The 21,206-nt window shown below is 38.5% G+C and overlaps 1 protein-coding gene across 3 annotated transcripts in view; it reads left to right on the top strand.

The window, feature by feature from the left end:
* The window catches only part of CHIC1 (cysteine rich hydrophobic domain 1), a 92,649-nt gene extending 71,691 nt beyond the window's left edge, over nucleotides 1-20,958 (top strand). For 2 of the 3 annotated variants that reach the window (XM_069464473.1, XM_069464475.1), the window contains 3 exons: nucleotides 18,634-18,690; nucleotides 18,956-19,015; nucleotides 20,908-20,958. In XM_069464473.1, the coding sequence (XP_069320574.1) occupies nucleotides 18,634-18,690; nucleotides 18,956-19,015; nucleotides 20,908-20,958 (168 nt within the window). The remainder of the gene's footprint in view (nucleotides 1-18,633; nucleotides 18,691-18,955; nucleotides 19,016-20,907) is intronic. The other variant, XM_069464474.1, reaches the window with a different exon arrangement.
* The last annotated feature ends 248 nt before the right edge of the window (nucleotides 20,959-21,206 follow it).

The following is a 21,206-nucleotide window of genomic DNA, read 5'->3' as shown; positions in this document are numbered from 1 at the left end:
TGTGTTATTGGTTATATCATCTCCTTTTTCATTTCTGATATTATTTGGGTCTTCTCTCTTTTTCTCTTGGTTAGTCTTGCTACCAAGTTATTAGTTTTGTTTATCTTTTCAAAAATCCATCTTTTCATTTCATTGATGTTTTGTACTGTTGGTTTTTTTTTGCCTCTTTTTGTTTAATTCTGCTTTGATCTTTATTTTTTCTTTCCTTCTACTAATTTTGGGTTTGGTTTTTTTTTTCTTGCTTCTCTAATTCCTTGAGGTACATCCTTATATTGTTTATTTGAAGTCTTGCTACTTTTTGTTACAGGCATTTATTGCTATAAACTTCCCTTTTAGCATTGCTTGCTATATCCCACAGGTTTTGGTATGTTGTGTTTCAATTTTCATTTGTTTCAAGAAATTTTTTTATTTCTTCCTTCAGGATCATGTTATTTAATTTCCATGTATTTGTACAGTTTCCAAAGTTCCTTTTGTTATTGTTTTCTAGTTTTATTCTACTTTTATTCTGAGAAGATACTTGGTATGATTTTGATTTTCGAAACTGTCTTGAAACTTGTTTTGTGTCCTAACATATCGTCTACCCTGGAAAATGTTCCATGTACTGAGAGAAGAATGTGTATTTTGTATCTGTTCAAGGAAACCTATAAATGTCTGTTAGGTCCAGTTGGTCTAATGTATAGTTTAAACCCCGTGTTTCTTTGTTAACTTTCTGTCTAAGGAGGCTTTTTCGGGAAAATACCTTAGAACCTGCGGGCTCTCAGCTGAGACAGCGCTTGGCAAGGAGGGACGGACCTGCACCAGGACGGAAAAACACAAAAGATTCCCAGACAGCGAATAGCGTTGTACCCCATGCTGCCTTTTTTGGCAGTTCTCCAGCCGGTCACCCCCGGTGGGCGTCCTTGCTGGCCAGCCCCCGGGCAGTGGCGGTCTCTGCCTGCCGGGGAGCCGGTCCCCTCCAGCCCCGGAGCTCTGCAGGCACCATCTTGAAAGCGAGGGCGAAACCGCTCGGGAGCCATAAAGTGCCGAGCGGCTCTCTCTGCCCAGCGCCCTCCGCTGGTCCCTGAACCAACGCCAGGAGGGTGGGATATGCATGAGCATGCTGGATAGCAATAAAGGCTGAACAGATTGGACCCTGGGGGAATCTCCACTGGGGCCTTGCTCGGCGTGAAGGGGCAGAGCGGTGCTAAGGCGTAAAAAAAAAAAAAAAAGAAGAATAGGCTCGCCGAACTATATATTTTATTCTTGGTGAATTTTTTCTGGGTTTTTTTTTTTTTTGCGGCGGCTCACGAGCCGGACAGCCTCGGCGGGCATCTTTGCCCTCCGGGCCTCTGGCTGCCGCGCCTTTTTGAACACGGAGGCTGGATCCCCACCACTCCAGGAGCTCTGCGGGCACGCAGACGCCATCTTGAAATCGACTGTGAAACCGATGGGTCCAGGCCAGACGGGCGTGAAGGGGCGGAGCTGCACTAAGGCGTAAAAAAAAAAAAAACATTGAGTCGCCGAACTATATACTTCAGATTTGTGTATCTTTCCGCTTTGCGGTGCGGTGTGGTGCTGTGCAGTTTGTTTTTGTTCGGTTTTTTTGGTGTTTCTGGTGTTTTTGGTTTGGTTTTTTGTGTTTCTTTTCTTTTTTTTTTTTCTTTTTCTTCTTTTTTTTCTTTTTCTTCTTTTTTTTTCTTTTCTCTTTCTTTTCTTTCTTTCCTCTTCTTTTCTTTTCTTTTCTTTTTTTTTCTTTCTTCTCTCTTTTCACCTTCTAACTGGGCACCTACGGTGAGCTTCAGAATGGGCCAGGCCCCTGGCTCTGGTACATACCGGATCCTGAGCAGTCACCCCCAGCGCCGGCGATCTACAGGCACACAATCGCCATCTTAGGGCCCACAGCCAAGTCACTGCGGAGCAATAGGGTACCAAGAACCTCCCTGGACGGCCCCCTCCCATGGTCCACGGACCTTATGTAGGGGCCCCACCAATGTATAAACACTGAATACTACTCCAGAAGTGAGAGTGTGGAACCTGATCCCTGGGGACATTGGGCCAAGGCAGACTTTTGCCCATGGGAGCTGCAGCAACTGGGGCGCTGAGCGAGCGAGGGCACCGTCCTCTCCCCATTGCTAGTATCTTTCCTGCGGATAGAGACAGAAACCACCCCTGTAGAGGAAGAACCAAAGGGAAACAAACAAACAAACAAAGAGAATTTCGGTCCACTACTAGTGTGGACCCTGCCTGCCTTCTGAAAGACCACAACACAGTGTCCTAACTCGCCAAAGTGGTCTTGGATCACTCCAATCCTCTAGGATTGGACCCATCAGAAGCAGTCCCCCAACGGAAACAGAAAAAATCTCTAAACAATACACAACAGTCTCCCCCTCTTGCCAAAAGAAGCAACATACCTAGACTGCTTCACAGCCTAAGAATAGAGCACAAAGAGTGCTGTTAACCAGACTAAATCTATAAGAAAAGATCCAACGATAAATCTAGATGGGAAGGGCCCAGCGAAAAAACACAGAGAGCACAAAGAATCAAACGGAAAGCTCACCCCCAAAGAGAAATACCAGCTCCCAACTATTTGACACAAACCAGACTCAAAACACCAACATGTCACAGGAAGAATTCCAATTATGGATCATAAACAAGCTGAATAATATACAAGAATCAATGGATAAACAACACAAGGAAACCACAAAAAAAATACAGGTTTTGGAAGAAAAATTCACTAAAGAAATTGAAATATTGAAGAAAAACCAAACTGAACTCCTAGAAATGAAGAGTTCACTCAGAGAGCTACAAAACACTGTGGAAAGTCTCGAGAGCAGGGTAGATCAAACAGAGGAAAGAATCTCAGAAATTGAAGATAACTCTTTCCAACTAAATAAGTCAGTCACAGAGATAGATCAAAGAAATAAGAGAAATGATCAGAGTCTTCAAGAAATGTGGGATTATGTGAAGAAACCTAACTTGAGAGTTATTGGCATTCCTGAGGGTGAAGAAGATAATAATCAAGGGTTGGACAAGCTATTTGAAGACATCATCGAGGAAAATTGTCCAGGCCTTGCCAATACTCTAGACATACAGATTCAAGAAGCTCAAAGGACCCCTGGGAGAGTCATAGCAAATAGGAAAACACCACGCCACGTAGTCATCAGGCTGACCAAAATATCCACTAAAGAGTCCCTTCTCCGAGCTGTAAGGAGAAAGAAACAAGTAACTTACAAAGGAAAACCCATCAGAATTATGCCAGATTTCTCAGCTAAAACCTTACAAGCAAGAAGAGGTTGGGGCCCCATTTTCACACTTCTGAAACAGAACAATGCCCAGCCTAGAATCTTGTACCCAGCTAAGCTAAGTTTTCTATACGAAGGAGAAATTAAAACATTCTCAGATAAACAAAGGTTGAGGGAATTCACCAAGACAAGACCAGCCTTCCAAGAAGTACTCAAGAGAGAATTACACACGGATCAGCACAAGAAAGATCCACGAATGTAAAAGTACTCAAGAGCTAAAGATCAAATTCCAGATACCACAATGGCTCAGGAGAGAAAACGTCGCAATGAAGTTCTACCCAACAAGCTGAACAAAAAACTGTCTCACTTATCAGTTTTCTCAATAAATGTGAATGGCTTGAATTCCCCGCTCAAGAGACATAGACTGGCCCAATGGATAAAAAACCACAATCCAAGTATCTGCTGTCTTCAAGAAACTCACCTAACCTGCAAAGATGCATTTAGACTGAAAATAAAAGGATGGAAATCGATATTTCAAGCAAATGGTAACCAAAAGAAAGCTGGTGTGGCAATCTTAATTTCCAATAACTTAGCTTTCAAACCAACAAAACTAATAAAAGACAAAGATGGCTACTACATACTGGTTAAAGGCACAATTCAACAAGAAGCCATCACTATACTCAATATATATGCACCCAACCTAGGTGCACCTAGATTCCTAAAGTAAACCCTACTAGATCTGAACCAAATGATAGATAACAATACTGTAATAGCTGGAGACTTCAACACCCCACTGACAGTACAGGACAGATCCTCTAAACAGAAAATGAACAAAGACATAATGGACCTAAATAGAATGCTGGAACAAATGGGCATGGCTGACATCTATAGGACATTCTACCCAAAGTCCACAGAATATACATTCTTCTCATCAGCTCACGGGACATTCTCTAAGATTGACTATGTCCTAGGACATAAAGCATGTCTTAAAAAATTCAAAAAAATAGAAATTGTACCATGCATCTTCTCAGATCACAGCGGAATAAAAGTAACAATGAACACAAGCAGAAACCCTCACTCTTACTCAAACTCATGGAAGCTAAATAACTTTCTCCTGAATAATTATACTATAAAGGAAGAAATCAAGATGGAAATCAAAAGTTTCTTTGAATTAAATGACAATGGAGATACAACTTATCAAAATCTATGGGACGCAGCTAAAGCAGTCCTGAGAGGAAAATTCATATCCATAAATGCCTATAGCAAAAAGACAGAAAACATGCAAATAGACAACCTAACGAATAGACTCAAAGAGCTGGAGAAAGAAGAACAGAACCACCCCAAACCCAGCAGAAGGTGAGAAATAACTAAGATCAAATCAGAATTAAATGAAAAGGACAACAAAGAAACTATAAGGGAAATTAATAAAACAAAAAGTTGGTTCTTTGAAAAGATAAACAAAATAGACACACCTCTGGCTAGACTAACCAACAGCACAAAACTAAAATCTCTAATAACCTCCATTAGGAACATGAAAGGAGAAATCACAACCGATGCTACAGAGATACAAGATATCATCTATGAATTCTACAAAAATCTTTATGCACACAAACTGGAGAATGTGGACGAAATGGACAAATTTTTAGAAACACATAGTCTTCCCAGGCTCAACCAGGAAGAAATAGAGTACCTGAACAGACCAATATCAAGAACTGAAATCGAAACAACAATAAAAAACCTTCCCAAAAAGAAAAGCCCTGGTCCAGATGGGTCCACACCTGAATTTTACCATACATACAAAGAAGAACTGGTGCCCATCCTACATAAACTATTCTCCAAGATTGAGAAGGATGGAATTCTCCCCAACACATTCTACCAAGCGAATATAACATTGATACCAAAACCAGGAAAGGACGCAACAAAAATAGAGAACTACAGACCAGTTTCTCTCATGAATATAGATGCAAAAATTTTCAATAAAATACTAGCAAATCGAATCGAAGTACTTATCAAAAAAATAATCCACCACGACCAAGTGGGCTTCATCCCAGAGATGCAGGGGTGGTTCAACATACGTAAATCTATAAATGTAATTCACCACATAAATAGAAGCAAAAACAAAAACCATATGATACTCTCACTAGATGCAGAAAAAGCATTGGACAAAATTCAACACCCTTTTATGATAAAAACGCTTAACAAAATAGGCATTGATGGAACCTACCTAAAAATGATACAAGCCATATATGACAAACCCACAGCCAACATCATACTGAATGGGGAAAAACTGAAAGCACTCCCACTTAGAACTGGAACCAGACAGGGCTGCCCATTGTCTCCATTACTTTTCAACATAGTATTGGAAGTCCTTGCGAGAGCTATCAGGCAAGAGAGCAGAATCAAGGGAGTCCAAATAGGGAAGGAAGAGATCAAACTCTCACTTTTTGCTGATGATATGATGTTATATCTGGAAAACCCCGCAGGATTCAACCGTGAGACTCCTGCAATTGATTAACGAATATAGCAAAGTCTCAGGCTACAAAATTAATATACACAAATCAGAGGCATTTGTATATGCCAATAACAGTCAATCGGAAAACCAAATTAAAGACTCAATACCCTTCAAAATAGCAACAAAGAATATAAAATATCTAGGTATATATCTAACTAAAGAGGTAAAGGACCTCTATAAGGAAAACTATGAAACACTGAGAAAAGAAATAGCAGAACTTGCAAATAGATGGAAAAATATACCATGCTCGTGGATCGGAAGAATCAACATTGTGAAAATGTCTATACTACCCAAAGTGATCTACAGATTCAACGCAATCCCTATTAAACTACCAACATCATTCTTTACAGACATAGAGAAAATAATTATACACTTTGTATGGAATCAAAGAAGACCCCGTATAGCAAAAGCAATTTTAAGCAACAAAAACAAAATGGGAGGCATTAATTTGCCAGACCTCAAAGTATACTACAAGGCCGTGGTTCTTAAAACAGCCTGGTATTGGCACAAGTGCAGGGACACAGACCAGTGGAACACAACAGAAAATCCAAATATAGAACCATCCTCATATAGTCACCTAATTTTTGACAAAGCAGGAAAGAATATACTCTGGGGACAAGAATCCCTATTCAACAAATGGTGCTGGGAGAATTGGTTAGCCACTTGTAGAAGACTGAAACAGGACCCACAGCTTTCACCTCTCACAAAAATCAAATCACGGTGGATAACAGACTTAAACCTTAGGCGTGATACAATCAGAATTCTAGAAGAAAATGTAGGAAAGACTCTTACAGACATTGGCCTAGGCAAAGAATTTATGAAGAAGACCCCCAAGGCAATCACAGCACCAACAAAAATAAATGAATGGGACATGATTAAATTAAAAAGCTTCTGCACAGCCAAAGAAACAGTCCAGAGAATAAACAGACCACCTACAGAATGGGAAAACATTTTTGCATACTACACATCAGATAAAGGACTGATAACAAGAATCTATTTAGAACTCAGGAAAATCAGCAAGAAAAAATCAAGCAACCCTATCAAAAAGTGGGCAAAGGACATGAATAGAAATTTTTCAAAAGAAGATATAAAAATGGCTAACAAACATATGAAAAAGTGTTCAACATCTCTAATCATCAGGGAAATGCAAATCAAAACCACAATGAGATATCACTTAACCCCAGTGAGAATGGCCTTTATCAAAAAAACCCAAAACAACACATGTTGGCATGGGTGTGGAGAGACAGGAACACTCATACACTGCTGGTGGGACTGCAAACTAGTGCAACCCCTGTGGAAAGCATTATGGAGGTATCTTAAACAGATTCAAGTAGACCTGCCATTTGACCCGGCAATCCCATTACTGGGCATATACCCAAAGGAAAAAAGGTCATTCTGTAACAAAGGCACATGTACCCAAATGTTTATAGCAGCACAATTCACAATAGCAAAGATGTGGAAACAACCCAAATGCCCATCAATACATGATTGGATTAGTAAACTGTGGTATATGTATACTATGGAATATTACTCAGCTATAAGGAATGATGAAGATACGACATCTCTATGGTTCTCCTGGAGAGAGTTGGAACCCATTATATTAAGTGAAGTATCCCTAGAATGGAAAAACAAGCATCACATGTACTCACCAGAAAATTGGTTTCCCTGATCATCACCTAAATACAAATCTGGGAATGACACCAATTGGACATCAGACTGAGGTGGGGGGTGGGGGAGGGGATGGGGGTATGCCTACACAATGAGTGCATTGCGCACCGTTTGGGGAGTGGTAACACTTGAAGGTGCTGACTCGAGAAAGGGGGGGTGGGGAAAAAAATATGAAACTATTGTTTTTAACTTGAAAAAAAATACATTGGAATGCTGTACAATAGCAAAAAAAAAAATAAAAATAAAAAATAAAAAATAAAAAAAAATAATAAAAAAAAAAAAAAAAAAAAAAACGCTTAACAAAATAGGCATTGATGGAACCTACCTAAAAATGATACGAGCCATCTATGACAAACCCACAGCCAACATCATTTTGAACGGGGAAAAATTGAAAGCACTCCCACTTAGAATTGGAACCAGACAGGGCTGCCCATTGTCCCCATGACTTTTCAACATAGTATTGGAAGTCCTTGCGAGAGCTATCAGGCAAGAGAGCAGAAACAAGGGAGTCCAAATAGGGAAGGAAGAGATCAAACTCTCACTTTTTGCTGATGATATGATGTTATATCTGGAAAACCCCGCAGGATTCAACCGTGAGACTCCTGCAATTGATTAACGAATATAGCAAAGTCTCAGGCTACAAAATTAATATACACAAATCAGAGGCATTTATATATGCCAATAACAGTCAATCGGAAAACCAAATTAAAGACTCAATACCCTTCAAAATAGCAACAAAGAAAATAAAATATCTAGGTATATACCTAACTAAAGAGGTAAAGGACCTCTATAAGGAAAACTGTGAAACACTGAGAAAAGAAATAGCAGAACTTGCAAATAGATGGAAAAATATACCATGCTCGTGGATCGGAAGAATCAATATTGTTAAAATGTCTATACTACCCAAAGTGATCTACAGATTCAATGCAATCCCTATTAAATTATCAACATCATTCTTTACAGACGTAGAGAAAATAGTTATACACTTTGTATGGAATCAAAGAAGACCCCGTATAGCAAAAGCAATTTTAAGCAACAAAAACAAAATGGGAGGTATTAATTTGCAGACCTCAAACTATACTACAAGGCCGTGGTTCTTAAAACAGCCTGGTATTGGCACAAGTTCAGGGACACAGACCAGTGGAACACAACAGAAAATCCAAATATAGAACTATCCTCATATAGTCACCTAATTTTTGACAAAGCAGGAAAGAATATACTCTGGGGACAAGAATCCCTATTCAATAAATGGTGCTGGGAGAATTGGTTAGCCACTTGTAGAAGACTGAAACAGGACCCACAGCTTTCACCTCTCACAAAAATCAAATCACGGTGGATAACAGACTTAAACCTTAGGCGTGATACAATCAGAATTCTAGAAGAAAATGTAGGAAAGACTCTTACAGACATTGGCCTAGGCAAAGAATTTATGAAGAAGACCCCTAAGGCAATCACAGCAGCAACAAAAATAAATGAATGGGACCTGATTAAATTAAAAAGCTTCTACACAGCCAAAGAAACAGTCCAGAGAATAAACAGACCACCTACAGAATGGGAAAACATTTTTGCATACTACACATCAGATAAAGGACTGATAACAAGAATCTATTTAGAACTCAGGAAAATCAGCAAGAAAAAATCAAGCAACCCTATCAAAAAGTGGGCAAATGACATGAATAGAAACTTCTCGAAAGAAGATATAAGAATGGCTAACAAACATATGAAAAAATGCTCAACATCCCTAATCATCAGAGAAATGCAAATCAAAACCACAATGAGATATCACTTAACCCCAGTGAGAATGGCCTTTATCAAAAAAATCCAAAACAACACATGTTGGCGTGGGTGTGGAGATACAGGAACACTAATACACTGCTGGTGGGACTGTAAACTAGTGCAACCCCTGTGGAAAGCATTATGGAGGTATCTTAAACAGATTCAAGTAGACCTGCCATTTGGCCCAGCAATCCCATTACTGGGCATATACCCAAAGAAAAAAAGGTCATTCTGTAACAAAGACACATGTACCCGAATGTTTATAGCAGCACAATTCACAATAGCAAAGATGTGGAAACAACCCAAATGCCCATCAATTCATGAATGGATTAGCAAAATGTGGTATATGTATACCATGGAATATTATTCAGCTATAAGGAATAATGAAGATACGACATCTCTATGGTTCTCCTGGAGAGAGTTGGAACCCATTATATTAAGTGAAGTATCTCAAGAATGGAAAAACAAGCATCACATGTACTCACCAGAAAATTGGTTTCCCTGAACATCACCTAAATACACATCTGGGAACGACACCAATCGGGTATCAGACTGAGGTGGGGGGTGGGGGAGGGGATGGGGGAATGCCTACACAATGAGTGCATTGCGCACCGTTTGGGGAATGGTCGCGCTTGAAGGTGCTGACTCGGGAAGGGGGGGTGGGGAAGGGAGGGATATATACCTACATGATGGGTGCAACGCGCACTACCTGGGGAACAGACACGCCTGGAGCTCTGACTTGGGGAGAAAGGTGGTACATGGGCAACGTATGTAACCTGCAATTCTGTATCCCCCATAACAATAAGATGAAATAAAGAAAAAAAAAATTTCTGTCTAGAGGATCTAGCTAATGTGGAGAGTAGGGTATTGAAGCCCCCAACTGTTATTGTATTGGGGTCTATTTGTCCCATTAGATTTAATATTTGCTTCATATATTTAGGTGCTCCAATGTTGGGTACACATATGTTTAGAATTATTATATCTTCTTGCGGAATTAATTCCTTTATCATTATCTAATGACCTTCATTTTCTCTTTTTACTGTTTTTAACTTAAACTCTGTTTATCTGATATAAATATAGCTACTCCTGCTTGTCTTGGTTTCCATTTGCATGGAATATCTTTTTTCATTCCTTACTTTCATTCTATATGTGTCTTTACAGGTAAGATGACTTTCTTCTAGACAGCATATTTTTGGGGCTCTACTTTCATTTCTTTTACTCCTCCAAATCTCATGTTGACATTTTATCCCCAATGTTGGAGGTGGGGCCCAAAGGGAGGTATTTGGGTCATGGAGGTAGAGTCTTCATGAATGGCTTGTTTCATCCTTATGGTAATGAGTGACTTCTCACTCTATTAGTGCCAGTGAAAGTTGGTTTTTAAAAAGAACCTGGCACCTGCCCCCTTTCTCTCTTGCTTCCTCTCTTGCCATGTGATCTCTGCACACACTGCCTCCCCTTCACCTTCTGCCGTGAGTGGAGGCAGCCTGAAGCCCTCACCAGCAGCAGACGACACCATGATTTTTGTATAGCCTGTACAACTATGAGCCAAATAAACCTGTTTTCTGCATAAATTATCCAGCCTCAGGTATTCCTTTACAGCAACACAAGTGGTCTAAGATAATTGGGTCATGTTTTTTTAATCCATCCAGCCATTCTATATCTTTTGAGTGGAAAGTTTAATTTCTGTGTGTTCAATATAATTATTTATATGTGAGGACTTATTCCTTCCATTTTATTACTTTATTTATGGATGTTTTTATATCCTTTGTTCTTTCCTTTCTCTCATTGTTTCTGATTGAGGTTTGGTGATTTTCCTATCGTGGTAACATTTGATTTCTTTTTCTTCCTTATTTGTGTGTTTGCTTTACCAGTGAGTTTTATATCTTTGTGTATTTTTATGATGGTAGATACTGCCCTTTCACTTCCAGATGTAGAACTCCTTTAAGCACTTTGTAGGACCAGTTTAGTGGTGATGAATTCCCTCAGCTTTTGCTTGTCTGCAAAAGACTTTATTTGTCCTTCATTTTTATGAAGGATAACTTTGCTTGATATAGTATCCTTGGCTGGCAGTATTTTCTTTCACCACTTTGAATATTATAATCCCATTATCTCCAGGCCTGTAAGGTTTCTGCTGTGAAATACAGTGTTAGTCAGATCAGGGTTCCTTTATAATTGGCTAGACTCTTCTCTCATTCTGTTTTTGTTTTTGACTTTTGATAGTTTAAGTACAATATGCCATGGAGAAGACATTTTTGAATTGTATCTATTTGGGGATCTCTGTGCTTCCTGTATCTGAATGTTTAATTTGCATGCTAGACCTCGAAAGTTTTCAGATATCATTTTATTAAATAGGTTTTCTATCCCTTTTATTTCCTCTTCACCTTCTGGGACACCAAAAATGTAAATATTTGGTCACTTTTTGGTGTCCCACATGTCACTGAGGCTTTGCTGTTTCCTTTTTTTTTTTTTTTTTTTTTTGTCTGACTGAGTCATTTCAAAAGACCTGTCTTCAAGTTCTGAAATTCTTTCTTCTTCTTGATCTAGTCTATTGTTGAAGCTTTCAAATGTATTTTGGATTTCATTTAGTTAATTCTTCAGTTACATAATTTCTGTTTGATTATTTTTTGTGATATCTATCTCTTTGGTAAATTCCTCATTCATATCCTGAATTGTGTTTCTGATTTCTTTGTGTTGTTTTCCTGTATTTTCTATATCTCACTGAGCTTCTTTGATATTCTTTTTAATTCTTTTTCTGGGATTTCATAAATTTCTTTTTGCAATGGTTTGCTGGAGAATTATTGTGTTTCTTCATAGCTGTCATATTTCCTTGCTTTTTGTTGTTCTTTATGTCTTTATGTTGATATCTGTGCATCTTGTGTAACAGTCACTTCTCCGAGTTTTTTTAATTTGCTTTCATTGGGAGGACTTTGTCCTGAAGATGTATTAATATTGTTAATTGGATAGGGCACTTTGATTCTGGGTGCATGCAGTAGTATATTCTTTATATGATTTTTTGGCTCTAAACAATATCAGTGGTGTCTGTGATTTCCTCAGTAGCTAAGGGTGCAGTTTTTAATGGGGACTGTTGTGAAGTTTTGCTGGGGACACCGGATAGGCCAGTCTTTAGGTTCCAGTGGTGTTAACAGTGGGCTGAATGTGGCTGTTCTTGTACCCCATGGTGGCATACACTGGCACTAGTGTTAGCTGCTACACTGGTCCAAGTGGGCTGATTCTTGGGACTCCACGTGGCCTACTTGGATGCTGCTAATGGCAGTGGTAGGCCAGGTAGGTGAACATGTTCTCAGGTCCCTGGGCAGCAGGCATGGCATGGGCAATGACAATAGTAGTGACACAGCAACCTTCTGGCTCCCAAGAAGTCTGTGCTGGTGATGGTGGTAGCAGCAGTGGGCAGGCGAGTCTGCAGGCCTTTAGGCCCCTGGGAGTAGTACTCAGATGCCAACAGTGGTGGACAGGACTGGGCAGTCCCCAGGCCCCCAGATGGCATACTCAGGAACTGTGGTGGTGTGGAGCCAGGATGGGCAGACCTGTCCTTAGGTCCCCTGCTGGTGCATACAGTTGCCAGCTGTTGTAGGCAGGGTTAGGGTGATCCCCAGGCCCCCTGCAGAATACTTAGGTGATGGGAGCAGCAGCTGTGCTGCAGCCCTTCTACTGTGGAGGGCAAGGTTGCTTTCAGTGGCAGTAGCTGCATGTAGGTGACTGGGTAGCATGTGTTTCATTTGCACTTTGGCACTAGGCACCAGCCTGCTATGGTGGTGACTGATGGTGGGGAATATCAGTGGGGTTCCAGTGATGTGGAAGTGCAGGGGCTATTGAACCCCCAGGCAGGATACAGTCTGGTGGGGGTTGGGCTCTCCATATGGTGGCTTGCTATAGCTGTTTAGGACTAAAGAGGTATATGGAACCCAGCGTGAGCTACCTCTCTGGAGCAATGCCTTTGTGTAGTCTCCAGGCAGCTCCCTATATTAGTCTCAGGAACTGGAATGGTCTGGGGGAATCTCCCATGGCTGGAATTTCAGGAGCCTGTGGCAGGAATATGGACCACTAGGGTTCTTTCACTCTTTCCTTGCAGTGGGGAGCCTCTCCAGGCTTTCAGCCAATTCCAGCCAAATAGATTGCCTTACTTCCCTCTCTTTTCTTGCTTTAGGTATTTCCTGTCATTTCTCTGTTGAATTCCAGTGTTCTCTCTTGGTGATCCATTCAAAGTGTGTTTATGTAACTTGCTATCTTGTTTCTTTTTTGTGGAGGAAGCAAGTACCAGATACCTCTGGTCAGCCATCTTGAAACCCCTCTGTTCAGTGCTTTTATCATGATAATGTTGAATTTTCCTTTTTTATGTGAATCACATTACCAAGCTGTGGTTGATATATGAGGGCTGCCCAGAAAATATCCAGCCATGTAATATGAAAAATAGAGACATTTATTGAAGAAGACACAAAGTAACAAGAAACTTTGTATATAGGACAATGACTCCTCAGTCCCCTTCAAAGTCGGCACCTTGGGACCTCACACAGTTCTTCCAGTGTCTCTTAACCTAACCCATACACATTCAACATTCCCAGGTGTTCTGCTTGTTGCAGGCCTTCCAGAATGTGGGTCACTTTCAACAGATTCTCGACCATCTTTGAAGTGTTTGTACACTCTTTTATTTGCACTACATTCATTGCATTGTCCCTGAAAGACTTCTAAATCTTCCAAATAGTTTCTGCAGAGGAATGTTCAAACTTGATGCAAAATTTGATACAGATTCGTTGCTCTACTCATTTTAAATGTGGTGGTCACACAGTACACATGCTCACTCAATGGCATCTAGTAGTACAGTGAAGTCGTCATTGTTCACGCATGCGCATTGCAGTCCCCTCTGCTTGGCTGCCAGGTTACATTGATGTCATGCAAACAATTCTTGTTAGTTTAACAATGGCTGGATACTTTCTGGGCAGCCCTAGTATAAAAAGCTGTATATCTTAGTTTGTTAACGTTTCTATAACAATATACCATAAACTGGGTTGCTTAAAACCAACAGAAATTTATTTCTTTTTTTTTCTTTTTTTCTGAGACAGAGTCTCACTCTGTTGCCCGGGCTAGAGTGCCGTGGCGTCAGCCTAGCTCACAGCAACCTCAAACTCTTGGGCTCAAGCAATCCTACTGCCTCAGCCTCATGAGTAGCTGGGACTACAGGCATGCGCCACCATGCCCTGCTAATTTTTTCTGTATATTTTTTAGTTGTCCGGTTAATTTCTTTCTATGTTTTAGTAGAGACGGGGTCTTGCTCTTGCTCAGGCTGGTCTTGAACTCCTAACCTCGAGCAATCCTCCTGCCTCGGCCTCCCAGAGTGCTAGGATTACAGGCGTGAGCCACCGCGCCTGGCCAGAAATTTATTTCTTACAGTTCAGTTCCATGATCAAGGTGCCAACAGATTTGTTGTCTGGTGAGGGCCCACTCCCTGGTTCATACGTGGAGCCTACTCACTGTACCCTCACATGGTAGAAGGGGCTAGCTAGCTATCTGGGTTATCTTTTATAACTAATCCCATGATCTAATCATCTCACAACAGCCTCACATCCTAATACCATCACCTTGAGAATTAGGATTTCAATTATGAATTTGGGGGGAACATAAGCATTCAGTCTATTCCACTGTATGTATTTAATGTATACATCTCAATGAATTTTGGAATCAATATACACCCTGAAAAACTATCACTATCATCAAGGTCATAAACATATCCATCAACTCCCAAAGATTCTTCTTACCACCTTTGTTATTAATATCATTATTGTTATTGGTATTTTCTTGGTAAGAATACTTAATATAAGATGTACACTTTTAGCAATTTTAAATATTCAATACAGTATTGTCACCTGTAGGCACTATGCTGCATAATAGAGCTGTAGAATTTATTTATCTTGCATAACTAAAATTTTGTAGTCTTTAACCATCAACTACTGATATTCCCCTCTCCCCAGCTCCTGGCAACCACATTATATAGTACTCTCTGCTTCTATAAGTTTGACTATTTTAGATTCTACCTGTGGTATCATATATTATGTGTTTTTTTATGTCTGGCTTACGTTACTTAACATAACACCCTCCAGGTCCTTATATGTTATCATAAATAGCATACTCTTATTTTTTCTGCTGAATAATATACCATTCTATGTATGTATCACTATTTCTCTATCCATTTGTGTGTTGGTGGACATTTAGGTTATTTCTATATCTTGGTTATCGTGAATAATGCTGTGAACATGTGAGTACAGATAGATCTTCAAGATCATGATATTAATTCCTTTGAATATATAACCAGAAGTGGGTTTGCTGGATCATGTTATAATTCTATTTTTAATTTTTGAGGAACCTCCATACTATTCTACCAAATAAACCTACCAGTTTATGTTCCTACCAACAGAATACAAGGGTTCATTTTTCTCTACATGCTCGCCAACACTAGATTTCTTTTTTTAATAATGAGCATCCTAAGAGGTGTCAGGTGTTGTTATATCATTGTAGTTTTGATTTGCATTACCCTGATGAATAGTGATGTTTTATACACCTGTTGTCTATTTGTATGTCTTCTCTGAAAAAAATGTCTTATTCAGATCTTTGCTCATTTTTAATTGGTTTTGTTGTTGTTGTTGCTATTCAGTTGTAAAAGTTTTTTATACATTTTGAATATTAACCTCATACAGTTATAAGGTTTACATATACATTCTCACATTCCATAAGTTTGCCATTTTTATTTTGCTGATTGTCTCCTTGGCTGTGCAGAAGCTTTGTTACTTCTATGTTATCTGAGTTATTTTTGCTTTTTTTGCCTCTGCTTTTGATGCCATATCCACAAAATCATTGCTAAGAGCAATGTCCATGAGTTTATTCCCTATGTTTTCATTTAGGAGTTTTACTGTTTCAGGTTTTATGTTTAAGTCTTTAAGCCATTCTCAGTTAATTTCTGTGTAGTGTAAGATAAGGGTCCACTTTCATTCATTCTTTTACAAGTAGATATCCGGTGTCCCAAGACCATTTATTGAAAATATTGTCCTTTCTCCATTGTGTATACTTGGTGCCCTTTTCAAAAATTAGTTGATCATATATGCATGGATTTCTGGACTCTTCTGTTGATCTATTTGTTTTTATGTCCACACCATACTGTTTTGAATATTATAGCTTTGAAATATAGTTTGAAATCAGAAAGTGTGAGGCCTCTAGCTTTGTTTCTTTTTTTAATTTTTCATTTTAGCATATTACAGGGATACAAATGTTTAGGTTACATATATTGCCTTTGCTACGCCCAAGTCAGAGCTTCAAGCGTGTCCATCCCCTAGATGGCGTGCACCGCACCCATTAGGTATGAATATACCCATCCTCTCCTCCCCTACACCTACCCGACACCTGATGAATATTACTACTATATGTACACATAAGTGTTGATCAATTAATACCAATTTGATGATGAGTACATGCGATGTTTGTTTTTCCATTCTTGTGATACTTCACTTAGTAGAATGGGCTCCAGCACTATCCAAGATAATACAAGAGGTGCTAGATCACCATTGTTTTTGTAGCTGAGTAGTGGTACACATATACCACATTTTATTAATCCACTCATGTATTGATGGGCGCTTGTGTTGTTTACACATCTTTGCGATTGTGAATTGTGCTGCTGTAAACATTCAAGTGCAGACTTTTTTTTTATAGAATGTCTTTTTTTTTTTTTTGCCTTTGGATAGATGCTCAGTGATGGGATTGCAGGATCAAATGGTAATTCTACTTGTATCTCTTTGAAGTATCTCCATATTGTTTTCCATAGAGGTTGTACTAGCTGGCAGTCCCACCAGCAGTGTATGAGTGTTCCTATCTCTCCGTATCCACACCAACATTTATTGTTTTAGGACTTTTTGATAAAAGCCATTGTCACTGGAGTTAAGTGATATCTCACTCTGGTTTTGATTTGCATTTCCCCGACGATTAAAGATGTTGAGCATTTTTTCATAAGTTTTTTGGCCATTGGTCAGTCTTTTGAAAAGTTTCTGTTCATGTCCTTTGCCCACTTTTTAATGGGGTTGTTTGATTTTTTCTTGCTGATTTTCCTGAGTTCTATATAGATTCTAATTATCAGCCCTTTATCAGATGTGTAGTATGTGAATATTTTCTCCCATTCTGTAAGTTGTCTGTTTGCTCTCATGATAGTTTCCTTAGTTGTGCGTAAGCTTTTTAATTTGGTCAGATCCCATTTATTTACTTTTGTTGTTATTGTGATTGCCTTGGGAGTCTTCTTCATAAATTCTTTCCCTAGGCCCATGTTTATAAGAGTTTTTCCAACATTTTCTTCTAGAATTCTTATAGTTTCATGCCTTAGGTGTAAGTCTGTTATCCATCGTGAGTTGATTTTTGTGAGAGGTGAGAGGTGCGGATCCTGTTTCAGTCTTCTACATGTGGCTATCCAATTTTCCCAGCACTATTTATTAAATAAGGATTCTTTTCCCCAGTGTATGTTTTTGTCTGCTTTGTCAAAGATCAGGTGGAAATATGAGGATGGTTTTACATCTGGGTTCTCATTGTTTCATTGGTCTATGTCTCTGTTCTTGTGCCAGTACCATGCTGTTTCAGTTACTATAGCCTTGTAGTATAGCTTGAAGTCTGGTAAATTATTTCCTCCCAATTTATTTCTAAATGTAATCTTGTCAAAATTTGCTTTTGCTATATCGGGTCTTCTCTGGTTCCATACAAAGCATAGAATTACTTTTTCTAGATCTGCAAAAAATGATGTTGGCATTTTGATAGGGGTTGCATTGAATCTGTAGATCACTTTGGGTAGTATAGACATTTTAACAATGTTAATTCTGCCGATCAATGAGCATGGAGTGGTTTTCCATCTGTTTACATCCTACTGGCTTTTTTAACATGTTATTTTCAGTGTAAATTCTGATATGTGTTGGCTTGCTTTATGCAGCATATAGACCTTGACTGACCGCTATATGTCAGGTGTTGTGCTAGGAGCTATGGTAGGAAACTTTCTATGAGGAATCATATTAGCTTGGCATTTAGCGGTTATTTAAAATAATCCTGTGTACATGAAAACCTAGATTATATCCATAAATAGACTACTATTTCAAGTTAACAGTATTGGTAAGATTTTCACAATAGTCCAGAGAATGGCCTCACAATACAGAGCAATTCATACATATTTCATTTTGGAAAGCATACATAGAAATCCGATTGATAGATAAATAATCTTATTGTAGCTGTGTAATAATCACCCAAAATCTTACTCCTCTTTTGACAGTTTCTGTCAATTATATTGCTTTTTTTCTGATTTCTAGTAGAAAAACAAGAGGAGAAACTAATGGGATTTTACAAGTAAGCAGAAAAATACAGATACACATAGTTTACAAAGCTCTTCAGTTCATGTTGTAACAAAGTCTTGGTCCTTTTTCTTAGACCAGAAGATCAATTCAGAAGTTACTAGAATGGGAAAATAACAGATTATATCACAAGGTAAGAAATTTTAAGCAAATTACTGCTATGTTCATATATTTGTATTGTTACATAGAAAAAATAAATACTACATGTGAATTTTTTAGGCCACAAAGGAATGGATTAGGGAACTAGTATTCAATTTTTAATATCTATTTCTGTGACATATTTTTAAGTTCTATGTTTTGTATCATATACTTCTGGACTTTTGGTGATTTATTCAAATGTATAGTTGTGATTAGTTTAAATTGATATAAAAATTCTTAACAAAACTATACTTTCTTAGCTTGCTTTGCACTGGAAGTTGACTAAAAGGAAATGCGAAACTAGCAATATGATGGAGTATGTAAGTATGAAGTTGTTTTTTATTACATTTTTGGGACTAATCCTAAATGTAACATTTTACTGTTTATCATTTATCAGCTATTCTTTCTGCCTTTTTTTCTCCTCATCCTGAACTTTTGTCAATTAAAACATAGAAGTTTCCTTCCATCTTCTTTATTTGGATCTTAGAAAAGTTTCAGCTAGCATATGTAAATGAAAACATTGTACAATCTTAGTCTTCTTTTAACATAGGTATAAACCATAGCATGTGGTGGGGACAGCTGCTGTTGAACAAAATATTTCTAAATACAATCTTGTCAAAACTTGCATAAAATATGAATTGACTTCTGAATTCCAAATTCATATTTCTGGCTTTTTTTGGCTGACATTTAACTTTTAGTGACAAAACTATATGTTTGAATATTTGTTTTACTGAAAGCTATTACAATCATAGTCATAAAACATAATTCACATATAGCCCTTGTGATCAATTGTGTAACATTGACATCCAAAAGAATATTAAATTTATCCAAGCTTCAAGTTGTTGACGTGTAGTATATATTTAACAGTAAACATTCCATTTGCATTTCGTAAATGAGCATTATTATGATATTTATCTCCACTTTGCATAGTTTTGGGGAAAATATTCAAATGACCAGAAATCTAAAATCTACTGTAGATAAAACATTCAAAAACATCTTAGGTTTTTATTATATTTCCAAATATTTCTGTAATTAAAATGTTTTAATCAGCCGAGTGCGGTGGCTCACGCCTGTAATCCTAGCACTCTGGGAGGCCGAGGTGGGCTGATCGTTTGAGCTCAGGAGTTCGAGACCAGCCTGAGCAAGAGCGAGACCCCACCTCTACTAAAAATAGAAAGAAATTATATGGACAGCTAAAAATATATATAGAAAAAATTAGCCGGGCATGGTGGTGCATGCCTGTAGTCCCAGCTACTCGGGAGGCTGAGACAGGAGGATCCCTTGAGCTCAGGAGTTTGAGGTTGCTGTGAGCTAGGCTGATGCCACGGCACTCACTCTAGCCTGGGCAACAGAGAGAGACTCTGTCTCAAAAAAAAAAAAATGTTTTAATCAATCTATTTGGTACTTTGTTACTTTTCACAAACAACTTGTAAAAGATAGTAATCCTCAACTAATATCAGCTTTAATTGAAAAAATATATAGATATAATGTAAGAGTATTTTTAAAATCTATATAGCATACTTTTAATCTCTTCAACTTTGGGGGGAGTAGGGGAAGGAGATAATAATATAATAGGGTTTGCAGAAAATTGGTTTCCCTGAACATCACCTAAATACACATCTGGGAATGACACCGATGGATATCGGACTGAGGTGGGGGGTGGGGGAGGGGATGGGTGTATGCCTACCAATGAGTGCGTTGCGCACCCTTTGGGGAATGGTAACGCTTGAAGGTGCTGACTCGGGAAGGGGGGGTGGGGAAGGGAGGGATATATACCTACATGATGGGTGCAACGCGCACTGTCTGGGGAACGGACACGCCTGGAGCTCTGACTTGGGGAGAAAGGCGGTACATGGGCAACATATGTAACCTGCAATTCTGTATCCCCCATAACAATAAGATGAAAAAAAAACCAAAAACAAATAAAAAAAATAGGGTTTGCTTCTCTGAACCTAAACAAATAGTTATTGTAAATTAAGTAATAAAAATTATTAGCTACAGTAAGTAGCTTTGTTTGCCAGCTTAATTTTTAAATTGCTGATCTAACAACAACTTGTGTTTTAAGTTCTTTACATTACTCTGTTTCATGTATTTCACTTTTTATAGTGCAGGATCAAAATATAGTCCTGTGAAAGTGATTACAGACTTCCTGGGTTATATATGTTACAAATGAAAAATATCTTGTCAATATATTCTTATTTTTATTTTACAGGTAATAATAATAGAATTCTTACCAAAATATCCCATATTCCGACCTGACTGAAGAGTTTTATCCAGTCACTTCTGTGTTATCTGTCATTTCCTACCCTTAGTGCCTTGTAGATGATTTTGGAATGAAGACGGTCTCCTTTGCTGTGTTCAATTTACTGTTTATAATGGTAGAATATTCTCCTTGCTCTTTTATTTGTGTTGGTGTATGAAGAAAATTTGCACATCTTTTTTTGTTGTTAAATGAGGCTTGTGTTTTGCACTCTCAAATTTTAAATACACACACACGTGTGCATATACATA

This window comes from Eulemur rufifrons, chromosome 30 (genome assembly GCF_041146395.1).
Source record: "Eulemur rufifrons isolate Redbay chromosome 30, OSU_ERuf_1, whole genome shotgun sequence".
Lineage (NCBI taxonomy): Eukaryota > Metazoa > Chordata > Mammalia > Primates > Lemuridae > Eulemur > Eulemur rufifrons.
Note: the sequence above shows the minus strand (reverse complement) of the source record. Positions and strands in the feature narration are given on the sequence as shown.